We start from the raw sequence: 18,639 nt of genomic DNA, 5'->3' as shown, positions 1-18,639 counted from the left end.
CTTGTGATGTGATAATAATAAAGTACTACACTGTCCTGAATTTTACTCTCTAGATCAGCATTATTAAAGGGACAGTCTAGTCAAAATTAAACTTAGATACAAGGTAATCACAGGGGTAAAATGTGTATAATTATAACCGTGTTGGTTATGCAAAACTGGGGAATGGGTAATAAAGGGATTATCTATATTTTTATACAATAACAATTCTGGAGTAGACTGTCCCTTTAAGGCTTAGTAAAATGACAAAACATGGTAATGTCCTCAACCATTTTACTAATATGCAAACATAGGAAATCTTTTTTCTTACCTCAACAAAATAGCAACAGTCATTTATTTGTGACAACAACAACAAGTTAAACTTGCTATAGGGACATCAGTCAAGTTAAAGGAAACTAAAAGCTGCTTAGAAAAGGTGATAAACGTATGGTACAAGACTGCTGGCACTGCACCTCTGGGCTACCAACATACTGCTTGGTTTCACTGGCTGCAATTGAAATGCTTAATAATTTATTTTTCTTATGAATCCATGCTACATATCAATTGTTGATAAAAATTGTTGATTTATAAGGTGAGTTAAAGGGCCATGATACCCAAATGTTGAAACACTTGAAAGTGATGCAGCATAGCTGTAAAAAGTGAACATATCCCAATAAAGTGATATAAAAGAGCGCTGATATTTAAAATATAAAAAAGCAATATTCAATATAAAACCAGGTAATACACTTAAAGTATAGTAGACCAAGTCTACCGTATTAGTCCTGTTTATTGTCCATAAACTGGTGGTAAATTGAAGGAATAAAGGTATCCTCCTGTTACGTGAGTAGGGCTGCTCCTCTTGATTCCAGAGAGTGTGGAACAACTGTTAAAATAGAAAGTAGAAAGAGGGCGCCACAATAGCGTGATACCGTCTGGATATGTAGGTATAGATATAAGTAAGTAATATGCTTACCAGATGGTGTGACACTGTACTGTGACCAGTGCAAGAAAGCAGGCTAGCACTTATCAGTGGCTAGTACACTGTGGAAGCCAAGCTCCAAAGGCACTTGTCCTAGTTGAAACTCTGAGTGTGTCTCCTGTTGGCTGGACTTCAGGTGCTGCAAAGGTGTAATCTTTTTTTTTTTTTTTAACAACACACAAAAGATTACACCTTTGCAGCACCTGAAGTCCAGCCAACAGGAGACACACTCAGAGTTTCAACTAGGACAAGTGCCTTTGGAGCTTGGCTTCCACAGTGTACTAGCCTGCTTTCTTGCACTGGTCACAGTACAGTGTCACACCATCTGGTAAGCATATTACTTACTTATATCTATACCTACATATCCAAACGGTATCACGCTATTGTGTCGCCCTCTTTCTACTTTCTATAGCTGTAAAAAGCTATGTAAAAAAGAAAGATATTTTACCTCAAAAATTCCTCAGTAGCCACATCCCATGTAAAGGACTTCTAAGCAGCAAATCAGTATGTCTGTCCCAGGACAGGAAAAGGAACGAGCTTTGTGCACGCTCATCTTATTTCCCTATTCAGTTTAAGGAAGTTTACTATGAAATTGTATTTATTTTTATTTATAAAATATTTTACCAGGAAGGATAGATTGAGATTTCTCTTGTTTTCAGTTAAGTGAAATCTCATGAGATCACAGTAAAATAGTTCATGACATCAGCACTGTTGATGCTGATAGGCTGCTGTACACATCTTAATTTTTTTTAACCTGCAGCCGGGCAGTAACTGAAAGATAACTTTTTACATAGAACTTACTCTGGTGAGCTGAGGAAAATGTGAGCTAACATATCTTCCGTTTTTACATAGAGATGCTCAGCTTTTTACAGTTATACTGCATCAGTTTCAAGTGATATAGCATATGAGTATTATGTCCCTTTAAATTTATCGTTTATTTCAAAATAATTTATTTTAGAAAGTAATTTCAAATATGTATATATAGTCTAAATTCGGTTCAGCACCCCCTGCTATATATCATATGGGCACACTGGTAAACTGACCTTTTTTCTTTTCACTTCATTAGGGTGTCAGCCTCCTCTATGTTTACTGTTTTTTCTGAAATAAATTCATGTATACGTGGAACACAGATCACTGACACTAAGAAAATCTGTCCTCCAAAGTGGTGGGCATATTGTTATAACGTCATACAAAAAAATTATTTTGCCCCTATAAGAGAACCAAAACTTGAATTTAACCAAAATATATAACCTTCCTGTATAAAAAGGGGTCAATTTCCTCTAGATTTAGACCCACACAGTATAAACTATAAAGGGATATAAAGACAATGGAGAATATGTGTAGGAATAAGACAGATCCAATATCACATTTAGAAAACCATTAACTGATCTTGTGGTCGTTGTACAAATAATAACTGTAAATGTCTATCTAACAACTTTGGAAGAACCAGTCCAGCCAGTTTTTATAAATGTTGCTCAGACTATTGTTATAGAAGAAAAACAGCAGCTTTGCCTGGGGGAAAGGCTAATTGCAGAAGTCAATAACTTTATGTCCAAGCACAGCGGGTCCAGTAACGTTTTTTGTGTGTACAAAATTTGTTAAACAAATATCACATAATCGCACATTTAGTTAAATGCCCTATATTTCCTTCTAATTAAATGATTTCTGGCACATTAATAATTACAGCTCATCAGGGGCTACTCGCAATTTTGTATTTTCTACAGAAAAAGCTAAGTATATATTTTGGTGTCCTTTTGTACATGTGACATTCCTGCCTTAATCCCAGCTAACACCATTTGTTTTGTAAGAAAGAAGCAGAAGATGCAGTTAAAGTCAGTTATAAAGCAAGAAGCAAGAGCAGCTAAGCCACATGCGCCACATAATACCTTCCTGATATCGGGCTCGGTCAGCAACTGAGTGGTAAGGTCGCTGCCACTCTCCTCTGGCCTGCGACTACTGCTCAGGTAAAGCTGTCAAAAACGGGGGTTAGAGAAGTTACATGAGCCACATGGTAAACAGGACAGGGGACATACACAGTGTTAAAGGTTCATTGTACATGCTCCATGCAAGCGCTTATGTATTCAGAACTGATTAACCTTTATCAATAAGGAACCTCACAACGCACAAGTTCAAGGTATAAACCTCTTGGGTCTAACTCATCAGAAAACCTTAATAAAGAAATAAATATGGAGAAACCACAGAAGGTTCCCAACCAATCGTCTAGCTCAGTGATAGCAAACCTGGGCACTCCAGATGTTTCAGAACTACATTTCCCATGATGCTCAACTGGACTTCAGAGCGCCTAAGCATAATGGGAAATGTAGTTCTGAAACATCTAGAGTGCCAAGTTTCACCATCACTGGTCTAGATGTTCATTATCTTGGTAAAACATTTTTAATCACAGGATAAATATAAATTTAATGACCAGCACATTTAATTTTTGGCTCTTAAAATATAATTAAAATGGTCATATGGAGACAAATACACTACAATCTTCAGGATCCTCTATGTCAGTGCCTTGGTCATGACTGTTCATTGATTGGTGCATATACCTGTCAATAACACAAGGTGTTTCTCACTGATGCTCCTGCGTTCCTCACTAAAGCTCCTGCGTTCCTCCCTAAAGCTCATGGGTTCCCCACTAAAGCACATGCGTTCCTCACTAAAGCTCCTGTGTTCCTCACTAAAGCTCCTGCGCTCCTCACTAAAGCTCCTGCGTTCCTCACTAAAGCTCCCGCGTTCCTCACTAAAGCTCCCGCGTTCCTCACTAAAGCTCCCGCGTTCCTCACTAAAGCTCCCGCGTTCCTCACTAAAGCTCCTGCGTTCCTCACTAAAGCACATGCTTCCCTCACTAAAGCTCATGCGTTCCTCACTAAAGCTCATGCGTTCCTCACTAAAGCTCCTGCGTTCCTTACTAAAGCTCCTGTGTTCCTCACTAAAGCTCCTGCGTTCCTCGTTTCCTATTTTTCTCTTGTGTGTTTCTTTTCCATCTACAGATCTAAGTAGTTTCTTTCAAGCTTGCATGTTAGGGCTTTTCTGTGTCTACAAACTTTCTTTTGTTTCATGCAAGATGTTAATTCTAGCAATCGGGACATAACCACTCACAAACAAGCAATGTATTAGCCGGCTATAAAGCACCTAGCCAGTTAGAAAACAGCCACATCAGACATTTTTGTTACAGACTTTGTAACAAAAATAGAATAGGAAACCCAATTTTTTTTCTTTCATGATTCAGATAGAACATACAATTTTTAACAACTTTCCATTTTACTTCTATTATCTAATGTGCTTCATTATTTAGGTATCCTTTGTTGAAAAGCATAGCTAGGTAGATTTAGCACCTGGGAGCTTATTTGCTGATTGGTGGCTGAGTCTACCTAGCTATGCTTTTCAACAAAGGATACCTAAATAATGAAGCAAATTAGATCATAGAAGTATATTGGAAAGTTGTTTAAAATTGTATGTTCTATCTGAATCATGAAAAAATAAATTGTGTTTCCTGTCCTTTTTAGCGTGAAATCCCTTCTTTGAAACACAGTTAACGATCATCAGTAAATTAACATAAAAGTGCAAAAGGAAAATGCTTTGCGTTGCTTGTATACAACTACATTTAATTCCTGCAAATGGAGTGAAATACATAGTTAAAGGGATATTTGCTTTTGTAATTCAGACAAAGCAAATTTAATTTTTCTGCCAATTTACTTCTATTATAAAATCTGCTTCGTTTCCATGATATTCTTTTTTGAAGAGATACCTAGGTATATGTCTGGAGTACTGAATGGCAGGAAACAGCGCTGCCATCTAGTGTTCTTTCAAATGGATAACATTCTTGCAATACTGCGGTAATATAGTGCTCCAGAAATAGGCCGGCTCCTGAGCTTTTCAACAAAAGATACCAAGATAACGAAGAAAATTTGATAACAGAAGTAAATTTGAAAGTTGTTAAAATCGCTGGAATATCTGAATCATAAGTTAAATCCGTTTAATGTTAAGCCCAGAGAAGCAATGCATAGGAGCTAGCTGAACACATCTGGAGAGCCAAATCACAATACGCCTTTTATATTCCCTTTATAATTACACTATCTGATTGTAATAAATCTAAAAGTATAGCACGTGTCACGTATGTAACAACGAGGGCTCAACAAATTCAAACAGCCTTGTTTCAAATGGATTGGAATCATACAGAAAAGAAAGCCAGAACACACGTGTGTTGATTTAAAGGGTTTTCACAATCTAATAGATGAGAATGGGGGCTCTATACAAAATGTTATTAATAACCTTAAAAAATGGGTTTAGCTCAAGTGAAAATAAAAAAAATACATGACCTAAACAAACAAGATATCATAATCATGCAAGTATAACAATCTATTTCCCTAAAATGATCAACTCTAGTGTGCTTAGAAATATAAGAATATTTGTTGACCAGTGAAAAGCTTTTGCCTGCGTCTGCGTGAAGCCTATTACAGCTATCTTACCTTGCTATTCTGAATGAGCCGGATGATATGTTCAAAGCAGTTATTGCTGAGGAATACTGCTTGTAAGACCGGTCTGTCGCCACAGTTCAACATTTCAGGGATTGCTCCTAAAAGTAGAGAGAAGTAACAGGCACTTTTGTCAGCAAGATTCAGTGTTCTAATAAATCAGTTCATACCATAGGTTCCTGGTTGAATTTAGAGGTGTATCTGTAAGCTCCTCGGAGACACTTACAGATGTTTGAACTAAACCACTTATGTGTTCTTTAGCTGTTCTATAACTAGATTTATTGGTATGTAGTAGGTCACACATGGAGAATACCTCTTACACTGTGTGTCTCATGTTCAGTTCAGGAGAAATCATGTGCATTGTCCCTGAGCCCAGGATACGTACTCAACATGCTGATCCTCAGAGCCAGAAGTGGTTCCGAGGCTCTCTCCGGGGAAGACAAAGGACGATCAGAGTTGAGGACCTTAAAATAACTGTCCAGGATGGTCCTGATTTCTACCCGCCGCTCACTGGGACTGCTGCTGTGCAGGATGTGAATGATGGCAATCAGGCACTGCAATGTCAGCTGCAGGATCCGCAGGTTCCTGACCTCCCTGCCGGCGCTCCAGTTCTGTAGAACCAATATAAGCACCTCCACTGATGCCGGAGTGATGAGGAGCAGTGCATTTGTCTAGAATGTGAACATGCAATAAATGCTCATTAAACATATTACAAAGTACAGGAAGCTAATATATAGACAGAGTTTACTCTAAGCTCAGTGCCTTCTCTAACGGAGTATTTGTGTATGCTCAGCTAGAGCTTGTCCAACAAAAAGCAAACAAACAGGGAACTGTCTCTTTAACAAAGAACTGTTTGGTTTTATTCTGGCAGCTAATTTACCACTAACCACATGCTCTTCTCCCTATACACAAAAGGATACACCATGCAGCTTTCTCAAAATCTGTAGTAAATATAAGTGTTTTACAAAGATTCTTGTCAGTACAACAGCAAATTCAAGGCTGTAACAGTAAGGCAGTAATTTATTGCCATCAGTGTCAAATTTCTGATGTTCCTGCGGCAACAATGTCTGTGCAACAATGTTGCATGCAATTATACTGTGGCCTTAAAGGGATACCGAACCACATTTTTTTTCCTTTCATGATTCAGATAGAGCAGCAATTTAAATAACTTTCTAATTTACTCCTCTTATCAATTTGTCTTGGTTCTCTTTGTATCTTTATTTGCTGGCCCATCTTTGGTTCAGCACCTGGGTACAGCTTGCTGATTAGTGGCTAAATGTATCCACCAATCAGCAAGCGATATCCAGGGTGCTAAACAAAAAATGGGCTGGCTCGTATGCTTACATTCCTGCTTTTTCAAATAAAGATACCAAGAGAACGAAGAAAAATTGATCATAGGAGTAAATGATAACGTTGCTTAAAATTGCATGCTCTCTCTGAATCATGAAAGAAAAAAAACAGAATTTATGTTTACCTGATAAATTACTTTCTCCAACGGTGTGTCCGGTCCACGGCGTCATCCTTACTTGTGGGATATTCTCTTCCCCAACAGGAAATGGCAAAGAGCCCAGCAAAGCTGGTCACATGATCCCTCCTAGGCTCCGCCTACCCCAGTCATTCGACCGACGTTAAGGAGGAATATTTGCATAGGAGAAACCATATGGTACCGTGGTGACTGTAGTTAAAGAAAATAAATTATCAGACCTGATTAAAAAAACCAGGGCGGGCCGTGGACCGGACACACCGTTGGAGAAAGTAATTTATCAGGTAAACATAAATTCTGTTTTCTCCAACATAGGTGTGTCCGGTCCACGGCGTCATCCTTACTTGTGGGAACCAATACCAAAGCTTTAGGACACGGATGAAGGGAGGGAGCAAATCAGGTCACCTAAATGGAAGGCACCACGGCTTGCAAAACCTTTCTCCCAAAAATAGCCTCAGAAGAAGCAAAAGTATCAAACTTGTAAAATTTGGTAAAAGTGTGCAGTGAAGACCAAGTCGCTGCCCTACATATCTGATCAACAGAAGCCTCGTTCTTGAAGGCCCATGTGGAAGCCACAGCCCTAGTGGAATGAGCTGTGATTCTTTCGGGAGGCTGCCGTCCGGCAGTCTCGTAAGCCAATCTGATGATGCTTTTAATCCAAAAAGAGAGAGAGGTAGAAGTTGCTTTTTGACCTCTCCTTTTACCAGAATAAACAACAAACAAGGAAGATGTTTGTCTAAAATCCTTTGTAGCATCTAAATAGAATTTTAGAGCGCGAACAACATCCAAATTGTGCAACAAACGTTCCTTCTTTGAAACTGGTTTCGGACACAGAGAAGGTACGATAATCTCCTGGTTAATGTTTTTGTTAGAAACAACTTTTGGAAGAAAACCAGGTTTAGTACGTAAAACCACCTTATCTGCATGGAACACCAGATAAGGAGGAGAACACTGCAGAGCAGATAATTCTGAAACTCTTCTAGCAGAAGAAATTGCAACTAAAAACAAAACTTTCCAAGATAATAACTTAATATCAACGGAATGCAAGGGTTCAAACGGAACCCCCTGAAGAACTGAAAGAACTAAATTGAGACTCCAAGGAGGAGTCAAAGGTTTGTAAACAGGCTTAATTCTAACCAGAGCCTGAACAAAGGCTTGAACATCTGGCACAGCGGCCAGCTTTTTGTGAAGTAACACAGACAAGGCAGAAATCTGTCCCTTCAGGGAACTTGCAGATAATCCTTTTTCCAATCCTTCTTGAAGGAAGGATAGAATCCTAGGAATCTTAACCTTGTCCCAAGGGAATCCTTTAGATTCACACCAACAGATATATTTTTTCCAAATTTTGTGGTAAATCTTTCTAGTTACAGGCTTTCTGGCCTGAACAAGAGTATCGATAACAGAATCTGAGAATCCTCGCTTCGATAAGATCAAGCGTTCAATCTCCAAGCAGTCAGCTGGAGTGAAACCAGATTCGGATGTTCGAACGGACCCTGAACAAGAAGGTCTCGTCTCAAAGGTAGCTTCCAAGGAGGAGCCGATGACATATTCACCAGATCTGCGTACCAAGTCCTGCGTGGCCACGCAGGAGCTATCAAGATCACCGACGCCCTCTCCTGATTGATCCTGGCTACCAGCCTGGGGATGAGAGGAAACGGCGGGAACACATAAGCTAGTTTGAAGGTCCAAGGTGCTACTAGTGCATCCACTAGAGCCGCCTTGGGATCCCTGGATCTGGACCCGTAGCAAGGAACTTTGAAGTTCTGACGAGAGGCCATCAGATCCATGTCTGGAATGCCCCACAGCTGAGTGACTTGGGCAAAGATTTCCGGATGGAGTTCCCACTCCCCCGGATGCAAAGTCTGACGACTCAGAAAATCCGCTTCCCAATTTTCCACTCCTGGGATGTGGATAGCAGACAGGTGGCAGGAGTGAGACTCCGCCCATAGAATGATTTTGGTCACTTCTTCCATCGCCAGGGAACTCCTTGTTCCCCCCTGATGGTTGATGTACGCAACAGTTGTCATGTTGTCTGATTGAAACCGTATGAACTTGGCCCTCGCTAGCTGAGGCCAAGCCTTGAGAGCATTGAATATCGCTCTCAGTTCCAGAATATTTATCGGTAGAAGAGATTCTTCCCGAGACCAAAGACCCTGAGCTTTCAGGGATCCCCAGACCGCGCCCCAGCCCATCAGACTGGCGTCGGTCGTGACAATGACCCACTCTGGTCTGCGGAATGTCATCCCTCGTGACAGGTTGTCCAGGGACAGCCACCAACGGAGTGAGTCTCTGGTCCTCTGATTTACTTGTATCTTCGGAGACAAGTCTGTATAGTCCCCATTCCACTGACTGAGCATGCACAGTTGTAATGGTCTTAGATGAATGCGTGCAAAAGGAACTATGTCCATTGCCGCTACCATCAACCCGATCACTTCCATGCATTGAGCTATGGAAGGAAGAGGAACGGAATGGAGTATCCGACAAGAGTCTAGAAGTTTTGTTTTTCTGGCCTCTGTCAGAAAAATCCTCATTTCTAAGGAGTCTATTATTGTTCCCAAGAAGGGAACCCTTGTTGACGGAGATAGAGAACTCTTTTCCTCGTTCACTTTCCATCCGTGAGATCTGAGAAAGGCCAGGACAATGTCCGTGTGAGCCTTTGCTTGAGGAAGGGACGACGCTTGAATCAGAATGTCGTCCAAGTAAGGTACTACAGCAATGCCCCTTGGTCTTAGCACAGCTAGAAGGGACCCTAGTACCTTTGTGAAAATCCTTGGAGCAGTGGCTAATCCGAAAGGAAGCGCCACGAACTGGTAATGTTTGTCCAGGAATGCGAACCTCAGGAACCGATGATGTTCCTTGTGGATAGGAATATGTAGATACGCATCCTTTAAATCCACCGTGGTCATGAATTGACCTTCCTGGATGGAAGGAAGAATAGTTCGAATGGTTTCCATCTTGAACGATGGAACCTTGAGAAACTTGTTTAAGATCTTGAGATCTAAGATTGGTCTGAACGTTCCCTCTTTTTTGGGAACTATAAACAGATTGGAGTAGAACCCCATCCCTTGTTCTCTTAATGGAACGGGATGAATCACTCCCATTTTTAACAGGTCTTCTACACAATGTAAGAATGCCTGTCTTTTTATGTGGTCTGAAGACAACTGAGACCTGTGGAACCTCCCCCTTGGGGGAAGTCCCTTGAATTCCAGAAGATAACCTTGGGAGACTATTTCTAGCGCCCAAGGATCCAGAACATCTCTTGCCCAAGCCTGAGCGAAGAGAGAGAGTCTGCCCCCCACCAGATCCGGTCCCGGATCGGGGGCCAACATTTCATGCTGTCTTGGTAGCAGTGGCAGGTTTCTTGGCCTGCTTTCCCTTGTTCCAGCCTTGCATTGGTCTCCAAGCTGGCTTGGCTTGAGAAGTATTACCCTCTTGCTTAGAGGACGTAGCACTTTGGGCTGGTCCGTTTCTACGAAAGGGACGAAAATTAGGTTTATTTTTTGCCTTGAAAGGCCGATCCTGAGGAAGGGCGTGGCCCTTACCCCCAGTGATATCCGAGATAATCTCTTTCAAGTCAGGGCCAAACAGCGTTTTCCCCTTGAAAGGAATGTTAAGTAGCTTGTTCTTGGAAGACGCATCAGCCGACCAAGATTTCAACCAAAGCGCTCTGCGCGCCACAATAGCAAACCCAGAATTCTTAGCCGCTAACCTAGCCAATTGCAAAGTGGCGTCTAGGGTGAAAGAATTAGCCAATTTGAGAGCATTGATTCTGTCCATAATCTCCTCATAAGGAGGAGAATCACTGTCGACCGCCTTTATCAGCTCATCGAACCAGAAACATGCGGCTGTAGCGACAGGGACAATGCATGAAATTGGTTGTAGAAGGTAACCCTGCTGAACAAACATCTTTTTAAGCAAACCTTCTAATTTTTTATCCATAGGATCTTTGAAAGCACAACTATCCTCTATGGGTATAGTGGTGCGTTTGTTTAAAGTGGAAACCGCTCCCTCGACCTTGGGGACTGACTGCCATAAGTCCTTTCTGGGGTCGACCATAGGAAACAATTTTTTAAATATGGGGGGAGGGACGAAAGGAATACCGGGCCTTTCCCATTCTTTATTAACAATGTCCGCCACCCGCTTGGGTATAGGAAAAGCTTCTGGGAGCCCCGGCACCTCTAGGAACTTGTCCATTTTACATAGTTTCTCTGGGATGACCAACTTGTCACAATCATCCAGAGTGGATAATACCTCCTTAAGCAGAATGCGGAGATGTTCCAACTTAAATTTAAATGCAATCACATCAGGTTCAGCTTGTTGAGAAATGTTCCCTGAATCAGTAATTTCTCCCTCAGACAAAACCTCCCTGGCCCCATCAGACTGAGTTAGGGGCCCTTCAGAAATATTAATATCAGCGTCGTCATGCTCTTCAGTATCTAAAACAGAGCAGTCGCGCTTACGCTGATAAGTGTTCATTTTGGCTAAAATGTTTTTGACAGAATTATCCATTACAGCCGTTAATTGTTGCATAGTAAGGAGTATTGGCGCGCTAGATGTACTAGGGGCCTCCTGAGTGGGCAAGACTCGTGTAGACGAAGGAGGGAATGATGCAGTACCATGCTTACTCCCCTCACTTGAGGAATTGTTCAAAATTTACCAAATTTTCACCACAGTGTCTTAAAGCCTTAAAAGTATTGCACACCAAATTTGGAAGCTTTAACCCTTAAAATAACGGAACCGGAGCCGTTTTGAACTTTAACCCCTTTACAGTCCCTGGTATCTGCTTTGCTGAGACCCAACCAAGCCCCAAGGGGAAAACGATACCAAATGACGCCTTCAGAAAGTCTTTTCTAAGTATCAGAGCTCCTCTCACATGCGACTGCATGCCATGCCTCTCAAAAACAAGTGCGCAACACCGGCGCGAAAATGAGGCTCTGCCTATGCTTTGGGAAAGCCCCTAAAGAATAAGGTGTCTAAAACAGTGCCTGCCGATATTATTATATCAAAATACCCAGATAAAATGATTCCTCAAGGCTAAATATGTGTTAATAATCAATCGATTTAGCCCAAAAAAAGTCTACAGTCTTAATAAGCCCTTTTTGAAGCCCTTATTTACAATCGTAATAAACATGGCTTACCGGATCCCAGAGGGAAAATGACAGCTTCCAGCATTACATCGTCTTGTTAGAATGTGTCATACCTCAAGCAGCAAGAGACTGCTCACTGTTCCCCCGACTGAAGTTAATTGCTCTCAACAGTCCTGTGTGGAACAGCCATGGATTTTAGTGACGGTTGCTAAAATCATTTTCCTCATACAAACAGAAATCTTCATCTCTTTTCTGTTTCTGAGTAAATAGTACATACCAGCACTATTTCAAAATAACAAACTCTTGATTGAATAATAAAAACTACAGTTAAACACTAAAAAACTCTAAGCCATCTCCGTGGAGATGTTGCCTGTACAACGGCAAAGAGAATGACTGGGGTAGGCGGAGCCTAGGAGGGATCATGTGACCAGCTTTGCTGGGCTCTTTGCCATTTCCTGTTGGGGAAGAGAATATCCCACAAGTAAGGATGACGCCGTGGACCGGACACACCTATGTTGGAGAAATGTGGGTTCAGTGGCCCTTTAACCATAACCCTGATCATATTATCATCAACACGTGAGAATAAGGTGCCATGGGTTGCCAGATTTGAATACAGCAACATTTCCACCCGCAACATAACAGCCGCAAGAATGTGGTTGGACGCAATGAACTAAAATAAAACAAGACAAAAATGTCAGTGCAAGTACTAGCAGCAAACAAAATAAAAAAAAGTTAAATTGTGAGGCACCAGATAAACAGACAATGAGTCAATAGTAAAGATTATATAAAGATAAAAGCATATCTCAATGGCTCATGAGGACCTATGCACCGCAAGTATACTCCTCTTCAGTGTTTTTCATTAATACTTTATCACTGGCATATTTCATGGGTTTTTAATGTACAAATGAATTTGCTGGTACTTATCTTTTTTGCATGATCTTTACTACAAGAATCTGATTGTGTCATTGAGAGGGATCATTATGTACAGACTTTAATGCAGAACCGGAGTGGCACGCTGCATACTTTTCTTTGGAACACAGTCAGTTATTTCAGTCTGTGTTATTTGTGCATGAAACTAATTGTTCCCTATTATTTCTTTACATTGGGTGCATTCCACGGTCACTGGCACTGGTCATGGGATGCTTATTGGAGGCTGAGCAGCTGGTTTCTAACCAGTGAGTACATATGTTGCTTTATTAGATGCTATCAGATGAATCCTTTCCAAAACATTCAGTTCACAAACTGAGCTGCTGATAACCAACACTGCGCTCCAACAGCTTAACCCTTCTCATCCTAAACAAAAGTGTGGCTATTTTTAGAGTTATATATTTGAAGACCTTTAAGAAGGCCATTTAGTAACTGAAAATGCTTAATACTGTTTGCAAATGTGTGTAACATTATACGCTGATTAATACCCCATCTAGAGTATCATGCATCAGTAAAAGTCTAGATTTTACCACCTGACAAACTCCATTTGCAAAGCATCCTTTAGTATTTGCTGCAGAATGGGCAATACATTATACTGAATATACCATGCGGGGAGGAGGGGGGTACAGAGGAGCAGCAAATACTGGTCTCCATTGCTCCGTATGGTACAGACAGTGATTGTGCCTCTGTACTAGCTACTCATGGTGTAACCACTATAGATTATTAACCCCTCTCCTGCCAGCGCCTCTTATGTCAGTGTGAGCTATTGCACCTCTGTACTTCCTACTTCATATATTACATTTACTGTTTATTATTGCCCCTCTCTGTACAGTACCGTGTGTAATTAACTCTTCCCTTAACCACCTCTAGGCACAGTACCGTGTGTAATTAACTCTTCCCTTACTACCTCTCTGTACAGTACCGTGTGTAATTAACTCTTCCCTTACTACCTCCCTGTACAGTACCGTGTGTAATTAACTCTTCCCTTACTACCTCTCTGTACAGTACCGTGTGTAATTAACTCTTCCCTTAACCACCTCTAGGCACAGTACCGTGTGTAATTAACTCTTCCCTTACTACCTCTCTGTACAGTACCGTGTGTAATTAACTCTTCCCTTACTACCTCTCTGTACAGTACAGTGTGTAATTACTTCTTCCCTTACTACCTCTCTGTACAGTACAGTGTGTAATTACTTTTTCCCTTACTACCTCTCTGTACAGTACTGTGTGTAATTAGCTCTTCCCTTACTACCTCTCTGTACAGTACCGTGTGTAATTAGCTCTTCTCTTACTACCTCTCTGTACAGTACCGTGTGTAATTAGCTCTTCTCTTACTACCTCTCTGTACAGTACCGTGTGTAATTACTTCTTCCCTTACTACCTCTCTGTACAGTACAGTGTGTAATTACTTTTTCCCTTACTACCTCTCTGTACAGTACCGTGTGTAATAAGCTCTTCCCTTACTACCTCTCTGTACAGTACCGTGTGTAATTAGCTCTTCTCTTACTACCTCTCTGTACAGTACCATGTGTAATTAGCTCTTCTCATACTACCTCTCTGTACAGTACCGTGTCTAATTAAGTCTTCCCTTACTACCTCTCTGTACAGTACCGTGTGTAATTAGCTCTTCTCTTACTACCTCTCTGCACAGTACCATGCGTAATTACTTCTTCCCTTACTATCTATCTGTACAGTACGGTGTGTAATTACTTATTCCCTTACTATCTCTCTGTACAGAACCGTGTGTAATTAACTCTTCCCTTACTACCTCTCTGTACAGTACCGTGTGTAATTAACTCTTCCCTTACTACCTTTCTGTACATTACCGTGTGTAACTAACTCTTCCCTTACTTCCTCTCCGAACAATACCGTGTAATTACTTCTTCCCTTACTATCTCTCTGTACAGAACCGTGTGTAATTAGCTCTTCTCTTGCTACCTCTCTGTACAGTACCGTGTGTAATTACTTCTTCTCTTACTACCTCTATGTATAGTACCGTGTGTAATTACCTCTTCCCTTACTACCTCTCTGTACAGTATCATGTGTAATTACTTCTTCCCTTACTATCTCTCTGTACAGAACCGTGTGTAATTACTTCTTCCCTTACTATCTCTCTGTACAGTACCGTGTGTAATTACTTCTTCCCTTACTATCTCTCTGTACAGTACCGTGTGTAATTAACTCTTCCCTTACTACCTTTCTGTACAGTACCGTGTGTAATTAACTCTTCCCTTACTACCTCTCTGTACAGTACCATGTGTAATTACTTCTTCCCTTACTATCTCTCTGTACAGTACCATGTGTAATTAAAGGGCCATAATACCCAAATGTTTAAACACTTGAAAGTGATGCAGCATAGCTGTAAAAAGCTGACTAGAAAATATCACCTGAACATCTCTATGTAAAAAAGAAAGATATTTTACCTCAAAAGTTTCTCAGTAGCCACATCCCATTGTAAAGGACTTCTAAGTAGCATATCAGTATGTCTGTCCCGGGACAGCTAAAGGAGTGAGCTTATGTGCACTCTCATCTTATTTCCCTATTCAGTTTAAAGGAAGTTTGCTATGAAATCTCATGAGAGTTAAGTGAAATCTCATGAGATCACAGTAAAAGAGTTCATGACCCCAGCACTGCTGATGCTGATTGGCTGCTGTTCATTTCTTAATTTTTTATTTTTTTTTACCTGCAGCTGGGAGCAGCAGAGTATAACTTTTTACACAGAACTTGCTCTGCTGAGCTGAGGAGATTGTGAGGTAAAATATCTTCCTTTTTTACATAGAGATGCTCTGGTGATATTTTTACAGTTATACTGCATCAGTTTCAAGTGATTTAGCATATGAGTATTATGTCCCTTTAACTCTTCCCTTACTATCTCTCTGTACAGTACGGTGTGTAATTACTTATTCCCTTACTATCTCTCTGTACAGGACCGTGTGTAATTAACTCTTCCCTTACTACCTCTCTGTACAGTACCGTGTGTAATTAACTCTTCCCTTACTACCTTTCTGTACATTACCGTGTGTAACTAACTCTTCCCTTACTTCCTCTCTGAACAATACCGTGTAATTACTTCTTCCCTTACTATCTCTCTGTACAGAACCGTGTGTAATTAGCTCTTCTCTTACTACCTCTGTGTACAGTACGGTGTAATTACTTCTTCTCTTACTACCTCTCTGTATAGTACCGTGTGTAATTACTTCTTCCCTTACTATCTCTCTGTAGAGTACCGTGTGTAATTAACTCTTCCCTTACTACCTCTCTGTACAGTACCGTGTGTAATTACTTCTTCCCTTACTACCTCTCTGTACAGTACCGTGTGTAATTACTTCTTCCCTTACTATCTCTCTGTACAGTACCGTGTGTAATTACTTCTTCCCTTACTATCTATCTGTACAGTACCGTGTGTAATTACTTCTTCCCTTACTATCTCTCTGTACAGTACCGTGTGTAATAAACTCTTCCCTTACTATCTCTCTGTACAGTACCGTGTGTAATTAGCTCTTCCCTTACTACCTCTCTGTACAGTACCGTGTGTAATTAGCTCTTCCCTTATTACCTCTCTGTACAGTACCGTGTGTAATTAACTCTTCCCTTACTACCTCTCTGTACAGTACCGTGTGTAATTACTTCTTCCCTTACTACCTCTCTGTACAGTACCGTGTGTAATTACTTCTTCCCTTACTATCTCTCTGTACAGTACCGTGTGTAATTACTTCTTCCCTTACTATCTATCTGTACAGTACCGTGTGTAATTACTTCTTCCCTTACTATCTCTCTGTACAGTACCGTGTGTAATAAACTCTTCCCTTACTATCTCTCTGTACAGTACCGTGTGTAATTAGCTCTTCCCCTACTACCTCTCTGTACAGTACCGTGTGTAATTAGCTCTTCCCTTATTACCTCTCTGTACAGTACCGTGTGTAATTACTTATTCCCTTACTATCTCTCTGTACAGTACCGTGTATAATTAACTCTTCCCTTACTACCTCTCTGCACAGTACCGTGTGTAATTAACTCTTCCCTTACTACCTCTCTGTACAGTACCGTGTGTAATTAACTCTTCCCTTACTACCTCTCTGCACAGTACCGTGTGTAATTACTTCTTCCCTTACTATCTCTCTGTACAGAACCATGTATAATTAGCTCTTCCCTTACTATCTCTCTGTACAGTACCGTGTGTAATTACTTCTTCCCTTACTACCTCTCTGTACAGTACTGTGTGTAATTAGCTCTTCCCTTACTACCTCTCTGTACAGTACCGTGTGTAATTAACTCTTCCCTTACTACTTCTCTGCAAAGTACCGTGTGTAATTAACTCTTCCCTTACTACCTCTCTGCACAGTACAGTACCGTGAGTAATTAACCCTTCCCTTACTACCTCTCTGCACAGTACCGTGTGTAATTACTTCTTTCCTTACTACCTCTCTGCACAGTACCGTGTGTAATTAACTCTTTCCTTACTATCTCTCTGCACAGTACCGTGTGTAATTAACTCTTCCCTTACTACCTCTCTGTACAGTACCGTGTGTAATTAACTCTTCTCTTACTACCTCTTTGTACAGTACCGTGTGTAATTAACTCTTCTCTTACTACCTCTCTGTACAGTACCGTGTGTAATTAACTCTTCTCTTACTACCTCTCTGTACAGTACCGTGTGTAATTAACTCTTCTCTTACTATCTCTCTGTACAGAACCGTGTGTAATTAGCTCTTCCCTTACTATCTCTCTGTACAGTACTGTGTGTAATTAGCTCTTCCCTTACTATCTCTCTGTACAGTAACACACGTAATTAGCTCTTCCCTTACTATCTCTCTGCACAGTACCGTGTGTAATTACTTCTTCCCTTACTATCTCTCTGTACAGAACCTTTTGTAATTAGCTCTTCCCTTACTATCTCTCTGTACAGTACAGTGTGTAATTAGCTCTTCCCTTAATATCTCTCTGTACAGTACCGTGTGTAATTAACTCTTCCCTTACTATCTCTCTGCACAGTACCGTGTGTAATCACTTCTTCCCTTACTATCTCACAGTACAAAACTGTGTGTAATTAGCTCTTCCCTTACTATCTCTCTGTACAGTACCGTGTGTAATTAGCTCTTCCCTTACTATCTCTCTGTACAGTAACATGTGTAATTAGCTCTTCCCTTACTATCTCTCTGCACAGTACCGTGTGTAATTACTTCTTCCCTTACTATCTCTCTGTACAGAACCGTGTCTAAGTAAGTCTTCCCTTACTACCTCTCTGTACAGTACTGTGTGTAATTAGCTATTCTCTTACTACCTCTCTGTACAGTACCGTGTGTAATTAACTCTTCCCTTACTACCTCTCTGTACAGAACCGTGTGTAATTACGTCTTCCCTTACTACCTCTCTGTACAGTACAGTGTGTAACTAACTCTTCCCTTACTATCTCTCTGTACAGAACCGTGTGTAATTAGCTCTTCCCTTACTATCTCTCTGTACAGTACCGTGTGTAATTACGTCTTCCCTTACTATCTCTCTGTACAGAACCGTGTGTAATTACTTCTTCCCTTACTACCTCTCTGTACAGTACCGTGTGTAATAACTTCTTCCCTTACTACCTCTCTGCACAGTACCATGTGTAATTACTTCTTCCCTTACTACCTCTCTGTACAGTACAGTGTGTAATTAGCTATTCCCTTACTATCTCTCTGTACAGTACCGTGTGTAATTAACTCTTCCCTT

At 40.8% G+C, this 18,639-nt stretch overlaps 1 protein-coding gene across 3 annotated transcripts in view; it reads right to left on the bottom strand.

Moving 5' to 3' along the window:
- NBEAL2 (neurobeachin like 2) overlaps positions 1 to 18,639 on the bottom strand; it is a 496,796-nt gene that overhangs the window by 241,734 nt on the left and 236,423 nt on the right. For 2 of the 3 annotated variants that reach the window (XM_053713715.1, XM_053713716.1), the window contains exons 8-10: positions 5,822 to 6,107; positions 5,431 to 5,537; positions 2,842 to 2,925 (exon numbers count right to left, since the gene is read on the bottom strand). In XM_053713715.1, coding sequence (XP_053569690.1) covers positions 2,842 to 2,925; positions 5,431 to 5,537; positions 5,822 to 6,107 — 477 coding nt within the window. The remainder of the gene's footprint in view (positions 1 to 2,841; positions 2,926 to 5,430; positions 5,538 to 5,821; positions 6,108 to 18,639) is intronic. The other variant, XM_053713717.1, reaches the window with a different exon arrangement.

Source organism: Bombina bombina, chromosome 5, assembly GCF_027579735.1.
Source record: "Bombina bombina isolate aBomBom1 chromosome 5, aBomBom1.pri, whole genome shotgun sequence".
Classification (NCBI taxonomy): Eukaryota; Metazoa; Chordata; class Amphibia; order Anura; family Bombinatoridae; genus Bombina; species Bombina bombina.
The sequence above is the reverse complement of the archived record's forward strand: the minus strand, read 5'-3'. Positions and strand labels throughout refer to the sequence as shown.